This window comes from Sciurus vulgaris, assembly GCF_902686455.1.
Source record: "Sciurus vulgaris genome assembly, chromosome: 4".
In the NCBI taxonomy this organism is placed as follows: Eukaryota; Metazoa; Chordata; class Mammalia; order Rodentia; family Sciuridae; genus Sciurus; species Sciurus vulgaris.
In genome coordinates this window covers 50696085-50716146 of record NC_136464.1, presented here as the reverse complement: position 1 = coordinate 50716146, position 20062 = coordinate 50696085, and the positions used below count along the sequence as shown (strand labels likewise).

Here is a 20062-nt window from a genome sequence, read left to right as displayed (position 1 = left end):
TGCTCATTCTTGAAGATCTCTCCCTCCTTTCCTGCCTCACCTGAAGTCCTGTGTGGGGGATGGGAGATGCCAGCAGAAAAGCAGAAGATTCAGCACCATCACTGCTAACCCCATGCCCCAAACCCCAAATCTGTCAAGGGTAGGCACTGAGGCAAAAGAGTGTGGACATCGAGTCTCCAAACCTGGAATAAATCACCCTTTCCACTCCTCACGGGCTACATGACCTCTGAAAAAGAGTTGGCGTTCCTGAGCCTCAGTTTCTTCATCTCTAAAGAGAGGAGATAACTTCTACCCATAGGCCTGCTCTGAAGATTGGGCTGAGGTGGGCAAGGGTCTCAGCTGTGTGCCCAGCACAGAATAGAAGAACCTGAACACATATCAGTGTTGTTATGGGTGCATTGATAAATTCACTAAGATAATGCATAAAACAAAGTACATGTGTACTGCACTATAGCATGCTATCCTAAATAAATAAGAAGACAAATGTGATATGGACTGTGCTCTGGGGGAAGGTAAGGGACAGGACTTTGGCTTCCACTCTGGATTTTATTCTTCATGGTGCCAGCTCAATCCCAACTCTCCACCCTCAAAAATTACTGTAGACTGGGATAGACTTCCATTTCTTGTATCTTGCCCCAAATTCCAGCCAGCAAAGGCAGCACCCTTCCATCTTTCAGGAGAGTAGCACTTCCTGAAATACAGAATACTCCCATGTTGTGGGGGGATCATCCCTTCTTTGTGAGCATACTTCACGGGAATGCTCTTTTTTTTTTCTCCAGCAGTTCTTTGGTATAATTGTTGTTTCATGGTATAATAACCCCTGTATTAAGTCAGACAGAGGAAACTTGAAATATGATTGCACTGAATTATCTTCGAGAAGAGGCAGATCTGTTTGGGATCTCACCCAAAGATCAGTTACCGAAAGTATTCCATTAAAGGTATTTTCTTCTAAAAAGGAGAGAGATTATTTTTATTTTTATTGCTGCTGTTGCTCTGTTGTTGTTATTTCATGACCCAGAAGGTCACTGGCCTGTTTTGGGTTTCAGTAGCACTGATGATTCCTAACACATCATTCACTTATGTATCAGGTCTGTGGTTTCCTATCCTCACGGTTGTTTACCCATCATACAGAATAGTCCATGGCACACAGTAGGTACTCAAAAATACTGGTCAACAAATGAACATAATGAAACCCACTTCAGAGCATCTTGCTTTTGAAGAGCAACCACAGTTGACGCAAGGATGTGTCTTGTCAAAAAACGCAGTTAAACCTGATCTATTTCCTTTTCTCTTCTTCTTCTCTTTTGTATCTGCTCTAGATTTTTCACTAGATTGGAACACACGTCCCAAAATCAGGGTTGAATCATCCACCCAAGGCTGTGGGCTCTAAAGCATCCAGGTAATCCTGACACCAAGCGGCTTTAAGGAACATTTCACTCCCATCAAGGAAACTGGCCTGTGCACCTTTACCTGGGGCAGGATCTGCCTGCTGCAGAGGATATTGCCACCACAGTCACCACCTCTTTAACCATCAGGACACAGGGGAACAAGAGAGGATGGACATGCACCATAAAATTCAAGTTCACGAGGTGAGAAGAATGGAAGGTGATTTAGTCCAAAATCCACATTTTTCAGATGGGAAAACTGAGAGTCCAGAAAAGTACACAGTGTACTTAGGACACAGACAGGGAAAGAAAGCGGATCCATTCTCTTCCTTCCCTTTGCTTTTCTGTTTATTTGGGGGATTTGGGGAGGGGTGTGTGTGTGTGTGAATGGGTATGTGTTTGAACTCTGAGCAGCAGTTTGTTTTAAAAACAGGAGGGCTGGGGATGTGGCTCAGTAGCACAGTGCTTGCCTAGCATGCACAGACTCCTCAGTTCATTCTCTAGCATCACACACACACACACACACACACACACACACACGCACACACACACAAAGTTAAAGGCTCCTCCACAATTTGGATTCAGTTAATTTCACTAACTTCCCAGTTCTCCCCAGTAACCTAGAATGCAAACTTCTCATTAATGATTCAAGAGTCTTAAAGGCTTTCTGAGTTGTAAGAACCATGAAATCATCAAGCCAATTTTTTTTTCATGGAGCAAAAAACAGACTGAGTGAGGAAAAGTCAGCTCCCCAGGTTCAAAAGCCAGATAACTGCCAAGGTGAGGCAGTTGGGACCCTTGGCACACAGGCACACAGAGGGTACACTCAGGACACTTCTCCGATCATCACACTGGCTAGGAAACATAACTGAAGCAAGCACATCTCCAGCCAAAGATGAAAACTTTCCCCAGGAGCAAGTGAATACAATTCTAATGAGAAAATGAGTAGAAAATGGGATCCTTATAAGGATATTGGCACGCACATATATGTACATATATACATGCATGGTATGTATGTGATTAACGCACACACACTAAAGATACTCATTTTTAAAATACTTGACAGTAGGTATAAAATAAATTCACAGTACTAGCAAGAATATTAAAATATATTGCTAGTGGAAGCACACCTTGACATGACATTTTTAGAATGTTATTCATCGATATCTACAAGATAAAAGACACATTTTTTTGACTCAGCAATTTCTCTTTTAGAAAGTTTCTATAGAAAGAGAATTGTACAACTAAATGAATATATGGATAAAGGTGTTTATTGAAACCTTGCTGATAGTAAAAAAAGAAAAAGTAAACCTCTGGGAGGTTCATCATCAGGATTTTAGCTGTGTATTATGGTGATAAACAAATAAAGGAATTTTACAAAAACATTTACCAAATTTATAAAATGACTTATTTTTGCTATAAACTTTTTTTTTTTTTTTTTTTGGGTGCTGGGGATCGAATGCAGGGCCTTGTGCTTACAAGGCAAGCACTCTACGACATAGCTATCTCCCCAGCCACTGCTATAAACTTTTATAAGATGAATTATTACAGAACCAAAGGGTCGTCCATCATGTGTTTGTAAGAAAAGACATATTGCATTGCAAAGTGATGATTCACTATACTTTCTTACACAAACACCACCACCTCTACAGCACTGTTAAATATGCACATCCATGTCTGTGGGAGAATGAGTGTGAAAGGAAGATGTGAAGGCCTGTTAACATGGGGCATCTCAGGGAGATGTCTGTGATGAAAGAAAGGAGAAGAGATGATGGATATTTTCTTTCTACATCTTTTAATGTTTTCACGGATTACAACACGGACATGTTACTTTGAGAAAAAATTAAGCCAAAAAAATCCTAAAAGCGCAGACAGAAGGAACCCAAGAATAGTCCTCCAACTCCTGTTTTAGCCTCCCTTCTTCCCTAAGTGGGGGTAGAAACACTCTGACCTGAGGCAGGGGATTAAAAAAATGCAGCAAAGAGAAACTTTTGTTTGCTACCAGGGATTGAACTCAGGGGCACTCAACCACTGAGTCACATCCCCAGCCCTATTTTGTATTTTATTTAGAAACAGGGTCTCACTGAGTTGCTTAGTGCCTTGCTGTGACTGAGGCTGGGTTTGAAAATAAGATCCCCCTGCCTCCGCCTCCTGAGACACAGGGATTATAGGTGTGCACCACCGCACCTGGAGCCAAGAGAATCTTGAAGCTGTTACTATAAGCCCTTGGCTGCCACAGTCATCCTCTGAACAAATGGCTTTCCCCCGCTAATTGTCTAAGTCCTGATACAGGACCTGAGCAGATTCAGGAAGTCATCTCTTGAGCAGATACAGGAAGTGACCTACTGAGCACAGCACCGGCAAAAACTCTCCCCTACACAGGAAGGGAGCTCAGTCTCCTGCAATGTCCTGTCTCCCAAAGGAACTTGTAACTATAAATAGATTAATGCAGGACCCACTGCTCATAAAATTAAGGAGACAGGCTAACTCTGGCAGGCAGGCCTTCTGGGGCACCTGAACCAGTCACATGGAATGTTGGTCTTGTTCCCACCAGTCCCTGACTCCAAGTTCCTGAATGAAAAGTGACAGAACCAAGAAAGCAGAAGTCCTAGCTGTGACAGTGATGACCACTGGGCTTCAACAATGATAAAACTGCATTACCTGGAGCACTAACTGGACAAATCCTCCTGGGCTAGCACCCCAAAAGAACTGTCATTATCAAGTTTAAAACACCAAAAGAACTTTCCACATTGATACACAGAACCTTCAGCCCCCTAAGGCACCTCAGTTCTATGTTTCTGTTACGACTCAGGAACCAATAAGGAGAAGGCAGAAGAGATTGACTTACCCAGCCAACTTCTGTTTAAGTACACAGACACAAACACAGGAGGGACCGTGAAGAAATCCACCACAGAGTTTACTTCCAGCCAGAACCACAGCTTATCATTGGCTGCAATAAACTAGGGGGGAAGAAGAAATAAGAAAGAAAAAAAATTAGAAGTGTGGTTGCTGGCATTCCATCTGTATTCCATTCTTTCCATTTATTCCAGTCTTATGCTACAGCGTAAATTTGAGTTTTCTATGGGGGTCCGGAGGGAGCAGTTATATTCTTCCTTATGTTCTGCACCAAGCACATGCTTATTTTATCAGATACGCTGTCTCTTCTGGAGAGTGATAATGTACTATGCTAGTCTGGGAGAAAGATCAAGCAATATATATATTCCCTTCATAGGGAAGGTTGAATAATCTCACCTATAGTAGACCCTCCATTGTAAATAAAGTCCATTTATATGCACATAGTCACACATTTCTGTAATTCAGATTTGTATAGCAGTAGCATGCTAAATAAAATTCTAAGAGCCAAAGGTTGTTTTTCTCTATTTAATTTTTGAGAGAATAATGCATTCATGTTTGAACAGAGGGATGAGAAACCATGAGTTCAGTGGAGATACTATCATTGTTATTTCAATCTCTAGTATGTATGCCCTTTGAAACAAAATTAACATGTATGCCAGAAAATGCTTAGCTAAGGAAAGGGCTGTCTCACAAACTGAAAATCAGAATGCACATATGTCATCTCTCATGGAAACCTTGGGCTTTCCTTCCCTGTGAGAGAAGATTCTAAGGAGGGGTGATCCCTGCTATAAGATTCCCATGCCCCACGGGGTACCAGCCATGTTGCTAAACTCACCCGCAAGCCAAAGTAGAGAAGGAAGAACACGTTGAAAGCCATGTCGATCTGTAATGTGAAATCTTTGTAGAAATTCTGGCAGGATTCTATTGGGCTATTAGATAGGAAGAAGAAAAAGCAAGAAGTAAATGAAAAACATCATCAAATTTTTTCACAACGCTGAGAAGTGGTGGTGAACAGGGTAGAGGATGAAATGAATGTTCATTAAATAAAAAATTTGGTCTTTCTACCCCTCATGATAATCAAGCAAGCATTGCCAAGGGACTTTCCATTCAACCATTCAGTGTTTCATTTTTATTTGCCTCTGGGGTATTTTTGGTAAATTTATATCTACATGTTGTTTTTTATCATCATTCAACAGTTGAACTAAGGATCTAAAGAGGATCATGCAGACACTTTGGAGGAAGGACAAGCAGGAGTGACCACCAAATTTTTTGATTTCATATTAACCCTTAAAGAACTGACTTCCTTATTTAAGAGGACAGATATGAAGGCTAAAAATCAGACCCTCATGCCCTCCAACACAATGCAAGTAGAGCCCATTTTCCATTAAACATGGTGGCTGTGTTTTGGATCTTGTAAAAGCCATTTGTGGATTAATAGATAAAGAACCCAGGAGCATCTCAAGAAAGCTGTGGTGGAGAGGATCCTGGTTGACTTTCTGGTGAGACAAAGTATGGACTTTCTGTGCAGCACTCTGCTCTGGGGAAGGAAGCATTGCCCAACTGGTACAAGTCAAGACCATTAAACCCAAATGTTGAAGTAGTACTCTAAGGGTTAATTTTTTTTTTTTTTTTTTTTTGGCATGCAGGTTAATTGGGTGTTTGCCAAGCAGTCAATGCGCACCCCAGCACACTCTACTTGGTTTGAGAGTAGGCAGTTCAAAAGGGTACCACTATACAAACTGGTACATGGCTTCCATGTGCTTTCCAGCATCAAACTGATCAGAGGATCAGTGTGTAAACAGTCCCAAGGTCTGGGCTGGGTGGGAAGCAGGAAAGCCTCATAAACATCTCAAAGCTGCAAATGAAACTTCATAGTATGCTGTTATCAGGAAGCAAATGGTAACACCCAGGTCAGGAACATAAGGAAGGTGCAGTGAGGGAAAGGGGGAAGAGTATAAGGTGAAAAAATAATAATTTCCAAGATGGGAAGCCACATGGACCTCTTGCTCCAGAAAAGAGCTAGCTTGAGAAGTGAACAATGAAGGATTTCCAAGGGTCAGCACTTTGGAAACCCTTGTACACAATACCAGTTAGTATAGTTGTACTTCTGTAAGGACGTGTCTTGGCTGTTCAACAGGCAGGAGTTTGTGCAGTTTGGGAATGCGGGCCCCTTAGATCCATGGGATGTCAGTCTATGAGAATCACCAATCATGTGACATGCACTGGAGTTCTCCATTCCTCATTTTGATTACAAGTCAAACATGCCCTTTGTCATCTCCCCAACCACAAATACATGGTACAACCTCCAGACACGCATCAAGAGAAACCCATGTGTGCATTTACAAACTAAGCGGACTGAACCAAAACAACACTGAAAAACAATTCCATCACAAAGGAAATGACAATGGCCAGGTTTCCACTAAGGTGCAGAAGAGGGAGGAGAGACAGTGAGGAATTTGGTTAGTTGAGTGCCGGAAGGAGGCTGAAGCACAGGAAGGTAAACATTAAGGCCCACCTGCCACTGCTCTTGGCCTGCTTTCCTACATGGGTACTAGTTTAGATGATAAAAGGAAAATCCAGGCCTAGAGTTAACAAGGGACACTTCTGCAGTTCTTGGTGGTACATTGTTTTGTTTCAGGAACAAAACCAACAAGGTGTACAGGTATTAGAGTTCTTAGCTACCATAGTTGCAAGGAGAATTAGTACATGAAGGTTGACCAAAAATCCACTATAGATTCCCAGGGTTGACAGACGGGGCATCTCTGTGCTTTGGGAGTCATTGGCAGGACTTGCTACTGAAGAATTAATGGTGTGTGTGTGTGTGTGTGTGTGTGTGTGTGTGTGTAGCAAGTGAGCAAGTATAGGGATGTCTGCACTCAGGTTTCCTCCTGTGCTAGCAGGGACTTGGCTCATGCACTATAAATCTGTACTCATCTAAACTGATATCCCCACAGTCAAGGGGACAGAGAGAAAGCATTCATTCCCAAGCCTATCATGGTTAACTCACTATCACTTCACTAAGGCCAAACAATAATCTTATTGTTGCTCTCACAAGAGTTATTACTGGCACCTTGGAGAAATCTCATGAGTTCCCTAGCTCGTATTAACCCCACGCTTCTGTGGTTAATTTGATGGTATCTTTGAAGTACATCTGGTTGGAAAAATCTTTGGTAGGCTGTGGTGGAGAGTGGAAGAGTGAGTGGGGAGATGACAGTTCAATGTCATCAAGGATATTTTGGCTGGACATAAACAGAAATAGATATTTGGAAAAAGCATAAGCAATTAGGCTGTAGCAACTTCTTTCCATTGCTCCTTGCCTTCCTGGTCCTTTCTGTTATTTCCTTGTATATTGCCCTTACCCAAAAGCCACAAAGAAGAGATTTCAAGCTAGAGGACCCTGTATTGGAAAATATACCTCAACAACACCCCTGATTTGCAGTAAGCAACGTGAAAACCATAACAGACCTTTATTCTAAATTTTTCAAAAATTTAGAACTGATTTCATCATCACCTTATTAGAATTCTATGGGTCCTAGACTTTGAGCAGAAACAATGAATGAGGTAAGTTTTGCAGCTCATATAAGTGGCTGTTCCTCTGGCCGAAGTTCACAGGTAATATGAATATGCCTTGTGGATGGGCAGAGGGTGGCAAGAAGTGGGAAACTCTCAGGCAAAACAGAGACAGCTCATGAGACCCAGTAGGCCCACAGTGATCAGGGAATGTATTTTAAATCCCTTTTTAGCTATTTCCTGCATGCCACAAGAGCCCCAGGAGAGGTGCCCTGCCTGGTTTTTCAAGTGGCAACAGAATTGTCCTTCAGGGTCCCCTCAGAGATAAACCTCCCAAGTGCCTATAGTTCATGGGCTCCCACAATCAGAGACCACAGAGTGGAGATTCCAAAGCCCCATTATTTCATTCCCCAAATGGAAACAACCCTTGGAGAAGTTCACTGATCTTTTGAAAAGAGAATACATAATCTAACAACCAAAGCAGTGACCAGCCAGGATTTATTTTTCTCCCCAAGAGACTTTATCATCATAATTAATGTTCATTGTAGAAGGAGAATGAAATATAATTTCCTCTTCCTCCCTGTGTATACAGTTTCCTTGCTTGATACACAGATATTTCAAGAGCTAGCAAAGAAATTGTGTTTTTACTTAAAACTACAAATGAAAGTGATTCTGGATCACACAATTAAATTTATATTGACATTCTGATGTTGCATACCCACATCAGAAAAAGGTTTGGGTGGGCATATGTTACCAATAGAAAAAAAAAAATGTGCAGTTTTTAGAAAAGAAAGAAAGATACTAGTTCTGACTCTGGTAGTGGAAAAAAGGTTACCCTAACTCATCCTTGGTTAACCAATTACTTGATAACTGGAGGAGCCAAGATACATGGTAGCCAATGGACTACTCATTTCTAGGTTCCCACTATCCAAAGATCAAGTGTGACATTAAAACTGAAGCAAATTTAGTGTTTTGAGATTGAGACCTTCAAAAGAATCTTATTGAAGAGCTGCTTCTTATGGGGTGTGTCTACAGTGAAAGATAGAGGCTGAAATCCAAGCTCACATTTCCTCTGGGTCATCAAGTAAGTCTCCCCTCAATATGTAAAAGTCTCCAGAGAGGAAAACGAGACTCACCCAATGGGGGAAACGAATCTCTCTTCATCTAATTAATAATACAATTCCCAGAGAAGATCTTTGAGCAGGAAGATCCAACAGACAGATCTTCCCAAAAATTGACTTCAGAGCTCATTTTTCCTAAGCACAAGGCAAGCAAGGGCTGACAGGTTTTCCCTCAAAGAGTTGAAAAGGCCAACTACAAAATTGCACAGCTAACAGTAGTTCCTTGGATATCTGCTTCATCTCCAGGAAGGCAGCACTGCTGACCCTTCTTAGCCTCTACACGTCCCTCCCTGGTGCTCCTAAGGTCTGCTTTCCTACATGCTAAGTCTGGTTGCTTAACCCTGAGAGGCTATTTCTCCAGCACAAGTGGTTCTCAAACTCTGCCAGGCATTTTTGTGTGTCGTGGTGGGGGAGAGGAGGTTTGTTAAAACTTGCACACTCAGGAGAGTTTCTGATTTAGTAGGTCTGGGATAGGGCCTAAGGATTTGTTTTGCTAACAGTTTCCCAAGTGATGCCAATGCAGTTTATCAGGGGACCCCACTTTGAGAACCACTGCTCCCTAAGTATTTTCTCACAACTTCCCACTAATTACAGGTGTCACTACTCAAGAAGATCCCCATTTAGACCTGAACGGAGATGATTAAGAATCTGAGTCCGCCCCCAGATAACCAGCTGCATACCACTTAACTAATTGCTGAGATCAAGGGGTTGAACAGATATTTTCAGTTTCAGATGTGAACAAGGGGAAAAAAAATTAAAGAGATCCAGGGAAATAATTACAATGCCACCGAGTAAGCTTCACCAGTGGACGTTCCAATTAACAATCAGAGAGTACCTGCTGAGCATATTTTCAGTTTCAGATTAAAAGGAAAAATGGTGAGGTATAGACAGGGAGGGGGTTATGGAGAGTGTGGTTTATAAGGGATAAAGAAATGATAAGCAGCTTAGGAACACAAGAACAACAGACATTGGAGATGATTTACTAGGGAAGGGCCTGGCGAAGGAACAAAATAGCACTTTGTGAAATAATTTCCAACATTTAAATTCTCCTCACTCTTGTGGCCAGTCCCTTTTTTAATTGAACAGTGCCCTCTCAATTCCCACCAGGATTATGGACCACCAGAGTTCAGGCCCATGCACCACCGCAGACATGAATCAATTCAATAGGTTTAATGATGCCAGACTCTTCTTCTCGTCTCACCTCGGCAATGTTGCCAGATTAATTTAATTAAAAGATGTCATTTATCCAGCATCATAGCTCCCTCCTGTCTCATACATCATGTCTGGCTATGAAGAACCTCCAAAAGCCACCCACACCCTAAATCTCCCCTTTGATTTTCTACTGTGCTTCTTTCCAAATCCTTTGCTACCACGAGCTGGTGCCTTTGTTCCTTTATGAATGTGACCCACGTATTCCCAATTCTAAATCTATGCTTTTGCTGTGACCTCTTCAAATACTCTTCTTTGTGTTCAAACCTCAGGCAGCCTTCAAGACCAACCCAAAGGCTCTACTCAGCAAATGATTTGTGCCCTTGCTGATCTCTCGGGTCTCTGAATTTCTATAGTACAGAATTCTAAACTGCCTTTTCCATTCACAGTCAAGTCTTCTTCAGTTCAGTATAATAATACCTAGCAATTGTATAGCATTTACACATACAATTGCATTTGGTCCTCATAAATGGCAAAATAAAACATATTTTGTTAAAAATCTTCATTTAATAGACAGAAAAGCAGAGGCTCAGATACCTACCTGAGATCAGATAGTTAAGTGGTAGCACTGGGATAGAAACCCAGTCACCTTACTGCCATACCACATTCCTTTCTCAGATGGACTGAAGCATCCTTGGAGAGGAACAAGAAATATAAGACACGATATCTGCTAGGTACAGAGCCTTGCATGAAGCTCATGCAAAAATGAGGGAGTGGACAGATTTATAGAGGAGGTTAATATGCCCTAGAAAAACTCCATTTGTTTGTGGAGCAGTCTGGGAAAATTCAGAAGAAACTGACCTAAGCAACCTATATCTAATCTTTGCAAAGACAATCATGTGGGACATGAATAACCCCCAGAAGTCCTTGCTGAAACCCTGTGTGTGGTGGTGGAATTATGAAGACTGGCCACCTATGCTGAAGAATGTTCTCTGCTTATATAGGAATGATTTCTAGTTATCCATCTGCTTCAAGATAGATGACCCTTCAAGGGTTCCAAATTTGCCTTATTCTCTCTTATTCTAGGAGAACAAGAATGATCATTGTGACAGCTGAGAATATTTAAATCTTTGAACACTCCAAATTATGGATGAGACAATAAGTTTTGCATCCCATTCCATTGGATCAAAATAAAGAGAAAAGGTGACATCATATAGACATTTATTCTGTGGAACGTATCTGCAGCTGAGAGGGAGTAGATGTAAGTGATCTACAGTCATTCCAGCAATGTCTAGATATACTGGACAAAGTAAGTACCTCAGTTTTCTTACCTACTGAGTAGGACTGATAGTACCTAGCTATCCTGAATATGATGAGACTAGTTTTAAAAGGGAGGCAAGACTTTGCAATGCACCCCAAATTATAAATCAGTGTTATTACTTATATCATTTTAGGTCTCAGGAAAACATCTTGCAAATTAATAATGATAATGGATTTAGAGTGAGTGACCAAAACACTAATTAATCATTGAGAAAGAATCTTTATATAGAACATTGTCTTCTAAACTGGACAGTACCCCAGGACTGCTCAGGTCCTAAGTGAAGTTGAAAGCTTCGACTCTTTTCTCAGTACCTACCTTTTAATTATCTTGTCAGAGCTGTGTACTTAAGAGTTTATCTTTCCAATACTAGTTCTTTTACTGTTATATTAGGTGGGGCATATATTCAGTAAGTTTTGAAGTTTTTATCAGTTTTGGAAATAGAATCAAGCCTCTTCTGTTGATTGATATTATGACTCTGTGAGATAATTGTCTTCTAAGCCACTATCCATGAGAGATGTGGACTGTGTTCAATGATTAATCAATACTCATGATAATTATATCAAATGGGCTTATTGTTTAGTCTTAAAACACTTTTCCTAGACACTGAAATGGTTTCTAATTGAATAGAAAACACTTTTTCGTTACTCTACAGTATGATCTATCACAATCCCAAGTCTACTGTTGAAAATGGCTTGTTGGGAAATCCTCAGTATAGTTGCTATCAATAAGTCTATTAATCTTTCTGACAGCAGCTTCTTGCTTATGCCTATGCTCAAATGATGGGATGTAGTCCAGCAGCCACACACATTTACATCGTTAGAATGACCTGGAGCATATGGAGAGATGGTAGAGAAAGCCTCCTGACTCTTGCATTTTTGTGTGCCCTGGTAAACTGAGCTCTGTATCGTAAGGAGAACCCTAGAATACTGATAGCAATAGACTTCAGAGAGTTGTATGGCGCGGGTTGTCTACCTGAATAATTAGTCCTAAGAATGAAGCATTCTTCTAGGAGACAAAGAAAATGACAGAGATTGCTGATGGAGCCAACATAACATGTCAGTTCCTTACACACTGGGTTCTCAATGAAGCACACAGATGATTTGTTTTCACAAAATTCAGGTGGTGAGATCCCTGTCACTCTTATGGAGCTTTTCCAAAATTTCTTTCAGGAAGATTTTTTCAATGTCTTATCTGTAGCTTGATCCCCCTTTCTTGCCTTCTTCTATATCTTTTTTACCCACTAATGACCCTAAATGAAAAGCAAAATGTGAGCATTACTAATCAACCTCCACAGTCAGCAGTTTGGAGCGTTTTTGGAATTCGATGGATGAATTCAAAACTCCCAGCTCTATCCTCTATTGCGCTCACCACCTTACATTATCTTGGGCAAATAATATATGACGTCTCCAAGCATTGGTTTTCTCATCTGTAATCTGGGGATAAGGATATAATTTAAAAGATTGCTATGAGATAAGATGACTGAGCACTCAATAAATGATAGCTGGGTTTCATTCTTTTTTTTTTTTTTCTTTTTTTTTTTTTTTTTTTTTTCATGGTTGCTGGGGATTGAACCCAGGGCCTTGTGCTTGCAAGGCAAACACTCTACCAACTGAGCTATATCCCCAGTCCAATAGCTGGGTTTCAAAAACTAAGGTGGGTAAATGGTGATAAGAGTATGTAGAAAATGCCCCAAAAGGCACTATCCAAAATGAATTGAAATTGATTAGAATCTATTATTTCTATACTTTATTTTTCCATTTACATCTGCTTATTGTATTCTTATCAGGTATTCCCAAGTAATTCAAATTCCCAACGGGATGTACAATAAGCTCTTGACTGGAGATTTCACCGACATCTGTATGATTCTTAATATACTAGAGATTAATTTTGGATATATTAAAGAAGAAAACCAAGGAAAATTACATTTCCACTGAAGGCAGCCACACAGTGTCATAAATGCTAATAATTAACCAAGATTTCTTGACAGAGAAAACCATGAGTCACTTTAAATGAGTGGCCATAGGACTAGAGGAAAGAGCTCATCTGTCCCATGGCTTAGGGTGGATCTGGAGAAGAGGCAGGGGATGAGCCAGTCATATATCTTCTAATATATCCCTTCCAATTCTACTTCCATAATTTGTATTCTTCACTGTCAGAATCTTGGAATGATGTCCAAGACAACCTACCCACTAATGCTTATTTTCTCTAGCTTGTCTACAGACTACAATTATTTCAATCACAGTTGTTACCAGTGTAGAATTAGTGTTCATTTTTGCCAGAAAAACTTTTATGTAATAAATCAGTTAAGCTATTACATAAAATACAGGTCTTTCCAAACCAAGTGCTGTTTTTTGATTTAGTTTTCACTAAATTGTTGAGGAATCCACAATCAATTGTCTTTACCCATTTCCCTACCTCCACCGCGTCTGGCCATTTCGTTTTTAGAGAATTGTTTTATCCAGTAGGAAGAAGGGATAGAGTAGATGATTCAAAGAGTACTAAATGTACATGGGCTCAGAGACAGATGGAAGGTTCTTTCACGGTAGGGTCAGTGAGCCACATATAGGTATGGGGTGGTACATGTGGCTAGGTACACATACGCCCATGGTCCTACAGCACAGAGGTATGCTCTTCATTCAATTCAATCCCTCCTGGGTCCATCCACGAACTGGGACAGCCTGGGTGAGGTAACGAGAGATGGGGAAAAGAGAGGACAGAGAAGAGGTCCCACAATCTGTAGACCGAGGCACAAAGCCTGGCATATGATGAGGGGTTACCCTGACATCTGAAGCTATACTCCTCTAGCCTGTAAAAGCTTAGACCAGAGCCAAAACAGAGGGTTCATCCAACCCCTACTTTCTGCCTCTGGCTTTTTTCTGGATTCTAAGCATCATCACACATGTGTTAAGAGGCCCACAGACAATCACCTCTAACCAGTAATAACCAATAGTGAGCACCTAGACATTGGGGGGCAATGGCTCCATGTCACCCTTTGTAAAGGGCACAGTCTGGGGCACAGTTTCAAGGCACCTGGGCATCCAGGCTTCTCAAAGAACTTTTCATAGTGGTTTGGAGAATGGCAGAGGCTCCTAAGGAAAAGCATGAGCCCTCTACTTGCCAGGGGCTGGCCGTCAAGGCAAGGCTGAGCAGGTGGGTGCAGATCTCACCATATAAAGTCTTCCAAGTCACTGTGGGACTTTCTTCAAGCTGTCATTGGATACTGATAGCAAAGTTCTTCTGTCTGAGTCTTTGTATCCAGCTGTTTGTGTCCAACTCTGAGCATTTCCTGGTCACTTCATTAGCCATATCCTCTGCTCCTTGCCCTTGTCCTCCTCCCTGCCCTGGACAAACTCCTGACACACTTAGACAGCCTGACCTTGGCATTGGCACCTTTCTTCTGGTCTAATGCAAGGACTCAGTGGGGAAGTGAAAATCACTAACAGCTCAGGAAGATCCAGTATGTTCTGGGTCCCAGACTGGCAAGTCTCAACAGATGGGGGCTGGGGCCTGCATGAGACAGGTTCCTTTCCATTCTCTTCTATGGACTCCAACATTCAGCCAGCAGCCTGCAAGACCTACAGCAGTTCCAACCTCATACGATCCCATCACATCTACACTTACAAAGCCTGCTCAAGGTCTATACTAACAGTCCCAAGGGCAAAGACTGACCTGGTACTGATGTTAGGAAGACTGGGAAGCATCTAGGGAAGAAAATAGTTATGTAAAGAAAGAGTTGTTCCATTTATCTGCTGCTTCACATTGAAGAATACAAAACAATGCCACATAACACATATTGTCAGTCCAAGGACACTGGTTTATTAAAAGTTACACATGAATTTATAAGTGATGCTGATGGAAAATTATGATTGCTTTATTTCTGACAGTCTTTGTTTGTTGGGTTGTTGAACTTTGTAAAAGAAGACACAGGGAAAGATCTGGCACAAATCTGAAATCCAACATAGAAAACAACTATACCTCCATTGCACAAGGAAACAAAATAGCCGTGTCTTAGCTCCATCTTTGGCTGATAGCTAAGGAATGAATGTTTTGTAAGTATTCCTATTTAGGAGTTTTTTGGAGAGAGCAGCAGCCTCACAGCCAAAAAGCAGAGTCCGAGATGCTGCTGATTGCCAGTCATAAGTCTGCTGAGGATGAGGCGGGAGTCATTTCCTAGGAATGTCATAAAGCAACCTGGGCATCAGAGACTAGTCCCACCAGGGGAATCAGACATGGCGAGTTACTTTAAATGAACTGCCCTGATTAACAGGGGAAATGGCAATGACTCATTCAGCCCTATGATTAGACAATCATATCTTCAAGTGCACACTCTTCTAATCTCTTTCTTACCTGCCTCATAAAAAGAACTTTGAGCTCCTGGAAAATTTATTTTCCTTCCTTTTTTTTCTTTAAATTTTTTTTGTGTATGTGTGTTTGTGTGTGTTTCTTTTCCTCTTGTTACTGGTTAGCATGGAAACCATTTATTTATCAAATGTAATTGTGTCCCGCTCATGCCACAAAAATAACAACTCTTTCCACCATATCAATGTTGTCCACTTGACTTTGGATCCAAATTTAGAAAAGAATAATATTATGAATTACATGCTCACTGGGGCAAAGTTTCTTTTTCCTTGCTTCCTCCTGTGGTTCCTCTTTAATTCTATCTCCATATCTTTGATTATTCTCCAGATGTGTTTTCCCCATTGTTGTAAAAACATCTCTGTGAGGGACCTAGGACACCCCCAGGAGGCTGATTTCTTAGGATTTTCTCCTTTGTCTCTGTGAATGGATCCACTTATCCTCACTCTCTGTTGGTCTTTAGCAATCCTTTTACTCTATCAGCAAGCACTGTGATTTTTCTGAGAAAGAGGAATGGGTCTCTTTTCTGAAGAATGTCACAAAGAGAATCAGACATTTCCTTCACCAAGCTCCCAGTGAAAGCTCTCTGCTAGAGCAAGAGTATTTCAACACCTAGTTCAGAATCACCCTCCTGCAGAGGTCTGGTTCCATCCAAGATCCTTGCAGAAAAGCTCCTACTCTTTACTGGTTACTGAAAGAATATGTTAGGAAATTCTAAGCAAAGCCACTTCAGTAGCATATGTTTAATGGATTGGGGGGCAAGAAGAGTGTAGGATGAGCGCAAAGTTATCAAACTCCTCAGATATGAGGAAATCACAAATCATGTAGGAACAATAAGGCAGCTTTGGCTTTATTTTATTCTGACTGTTCAAGTGCAAAGTTTTGGTCTAAGGAGCTCTGACAAAGTAGTACCATCAGGAATTCTTATTCCAGGATTATCAGAGCTAGATAACACTCCACCTTCCTTTTTTTTTTTTTTTTTTCTTTCTCAATTTACAGTCAAGGTGCATCTAAAATGTAAAATATCTATTGGAAATAACAACAACAACAAAAAATTCCAGGGAGAAAACAGAACCTGAGAATTACTTTTATAAAGGCCCATTATGAGAACACAAGGGAGAAAGAAAAAATGTATGTATGTTAAAAAAGAAAAGAAAGCACTTTTAAAGAAAGTCATTCATCATGAAAAGTATCCCCCAAAAAGTACATACATATATACTTCACCAAGGAAAGAAAATGATTGCAATTAACTAATCAATAATGCTGAATGCAGTGCAACATGCTTGAATGAATAGAATATTCCTTTATAGTACTATCACTGTGGGTTTGTAAAGTTGAATTAATGGCATTCCTTAACACAATAAATGATGAGAAAGGAAAATGATTGTATTTCACAGGGCATTTAGTTTAAGAGGTGTCTTTTAAAAAGTCTGTGTGTTTATTATATCTAAGCAAAACCAAACTAGACAACAGTGTCAGAAAGATGTAAAAAGGGATTGGAATGCTGGTCACTTCTGGTCACATTCACATAAAGTCAGGAAGGCACAAGACTGATCATCAGGGAAGTTGCTACTTGGAAAACTACCCAAGCCTTTAAATTCCTTATCATTCGCCATTACTAAGCACAAGCCTGACAACAGATTTATTTCTCTCTTTCCCAATGTTCTAGGCTTGAATTTTCAAGGGACAGAGTGGCTTTTGCACAAGATCGGCAAATGGGCCCATAAGGATGTCCAAGGAGAACCCTACGTTTCAATGCTTCAGTGTATTGGAATGCTCGCCGCTTCGATTCCACGCATGCATCCGGTGCTCACTACATTCAGGGCCATGGGTGGGAGGAAGCAGGTCACATGCATGGGCAGTGCAGGGAAAGACTCTGGTTAAGCTGGAGTCGATAACCAAAAGGGTGAGTTGCATCATGCAATGAAAACCACAGCTTGGCCTTAGCTGCCATGCAGAGAAGACCTACATCAAAGAGTCTGCGGTGCGGCTCCTGGGTAAGAGTCGATATGAGAGAGGTGAGTTACTTCAGCAATGAAAGACACGGGCAGAAACATGTTCAAACCACTATAAACAGAACACCGTACAGAGCACTGGCATTACACGCGCGCAGAGGCAGCTTTGGGGACAAGGAAGGGAGAGACAGGGAGGGGCGGGGAGGATAGAACTGGTTGTTACTCTGATGACATGGTTTCCCTGGTCATTCTTTCATATGCATGTATTTATATGGTTACGGTGTATTTTGTTTCAACAAATAACCTCATGAGCGTTTTTAACATCAACCATAACTGCTAAGATGGTTTGAAAATTCAGGAGGAACAAAGCATCAGTTACGTAAAGATACACACCATGGTTTCTTGTAGTGACAGTCATTACAGAAGCAGTGCTGAGGCTGGTCAGATAAATAAGAGAAAGTTAAGCACCAACATCCTTAACACTTTAGTTACAGAGCTCACAAGGACTCTGGGGGTGGCATGGTGTTGAAGGAACCCAATGGTCACAGAAGCCCAGGTGATACAAGGTAGGTCCTCTATGTAGTGGCACTCCCAGAAGCCACTTCTGACTCTGAATTTAAACCCACTCCCATGTGAAGCCATCTTCTCTTCTCATCACAGGCCAAACAGCAAGTGTGCCCGTACACATTGACCAGTCACTGGAACCTTAGATACAAGTGAGATTCCCAAAGGCGTTTCTTTTTAAACAAAACTGATTGATTGACCAATAAATAAATCAATAAATAAAATTAAAAAATAAAAATAGAAATGTAAAGTTCCTCTTAAAAAGAATAATACCAGTGATTCCTCAGGGCCCTTCAAGTTCCCCTCCAATGCAAGTCTACTGTAAACTGCCTGCTTGAGAGAATGCTTGCTTTCTTCTTTTCCTGCACCTCTCCCTTATGGGATTTCAGACACTTTGAATGCAACTCAGAGAATGGTGTGGTCTAACTCAACCTTGCAACACCTCCTTCCTGGTTCTGACTATAAATAGCAGAGGCAAAGCAAGCTCATGCTTATCAGTTACTTCTAAAATGTTTTCCTGGAGTTCAGTCTTCTCATCCCCTACATGAGCAATGGCAGCCTCGACAGGGCACTTGGGCCCAGTGTGAATGAGCAATGCACTATCTCAACCTTTTACACTCAGTGAGAACCTGGCACCTGTTTGGACATGAACACGCATGCAAAACGGGTAGACACGAAGCAAGTTTCCTCCAGGCTCCACCTCCCCCACTCCTCAACATGCAGTTGTGTCTGATCAATTTCTTCCCTTTTATGAATTAAAAACTTAGACTTAAGTTGAGTGACATTTTTATAAGGATTATATATCTGAATATAAACCTACTGCTATACATACAAATATGCTGAGGGTAGAGCAGTTGCCAAGCATGTGAGATCCTGAGTTCAATCCCCAGCAACACCACACACCCCGCCAAAAAAAAACAGAAAAAAATTACAAATGAGCTATATTATTATTCATTCAACAAATATCTCCAAGATTCTACTTTGGTGATAGGCACTGTATTAATCTGATGGACATGAAATTCAATAAAACATCGTGCCTGCTCTTGAGCAGTTTATCGTTTCGCAGAAGAATCCACCCAGATTTGAATTTCTGGCAGCACATATACATAAATGGTTTCTTAAAAATTCAACTAACTTTATGTGTGACCTTGGGCAATTTCCTTGATCTCTTTGGACTTGGATCTTTTCACCTACTCAATGCAAATAATACCCACATCCATGGTTGTCAAGAGAAATAAATGAATTACTAAGTGTTAGCTGCTTTGTTAGTGGTCAGCACAGGGTAAATGGTATGCCAGTGACAGCCACAATGGTCATGAATACTCAAATCCAGGTGGCAAACAGAGGGTTCTGGAAGCAGACCATGGCCTCTGCCTAAGTTCTGAGGTGGTCTTGAGGGATGAATGGACACTGACCAGGGAGCGAAGGTAGGATAAGGAACTGAAGCAGAGAGGCAAGCGTGGGCAACACACAGAGGCACAAGAGGACAGTGTATTCTGGGACTGGAGGGACGCCCCATAGGACCGCAGCCTAGTAGACTGCAGGCTTGGCAAGAAATGAGGCCAGACAGGAAATCGTGAAGCATCTGTGGGCCTTGGCAGCATGCCTGGTCTTTATCCTACAGGAAGCAGGGAGACGACAGAAGTTTAAATGCAGGGAAATAATGCCATTATCCTTGTTAACAATACAGAGTTAACTCTGGGGACAAAGTGGAGAAGGAACTGGAGGCAAGAGAATTCAGAGGCCAAGAAGTCAATCAATCAAATTAAGTCCCCAAGGGGGGGCGGGAATCACCTATGTAAATACTATGGTGAAAATTCTTGTTGTCACAGTACAATTAAAGTT

The 20062-nt window shown here is 41.2% G+C and overlaps 1 protein-coding gene across 16 annotated transcripts in view; it reads right to left on the bottom strand.

Moving 5' to 3' along the window:
• Positions 1–20062, bottom strand: part of KCNMA1 (potassium calcium-activated channel subfamily M alpha 1) — a 710543-nt gene that overhangs the window by 284212 nt on the left and 406269 nt on the right. For all 16 annotated transcript variants that reach the window (XR_013763654.1, XM_079138788.1, XM_079138796.1 and 13 more), the window contains exons 4-5: positions 5077–5170; positions 4234–4345 (exon numbers count right to left, since the gene is read on the bottom strand). Coding sequence is in view for 15 of the 16 variants with exons in the window: in XM_079138788.1 (XP_078994914.1) it covers positions 4234–4345; positions 5077–5170 (206 nt within the window). In the remaining variant the exon portion in view is untranslated. The remainder of the gene's footprint in view (positions 1–4233; positions 4346–5076; positions 5171–20062) is intronic.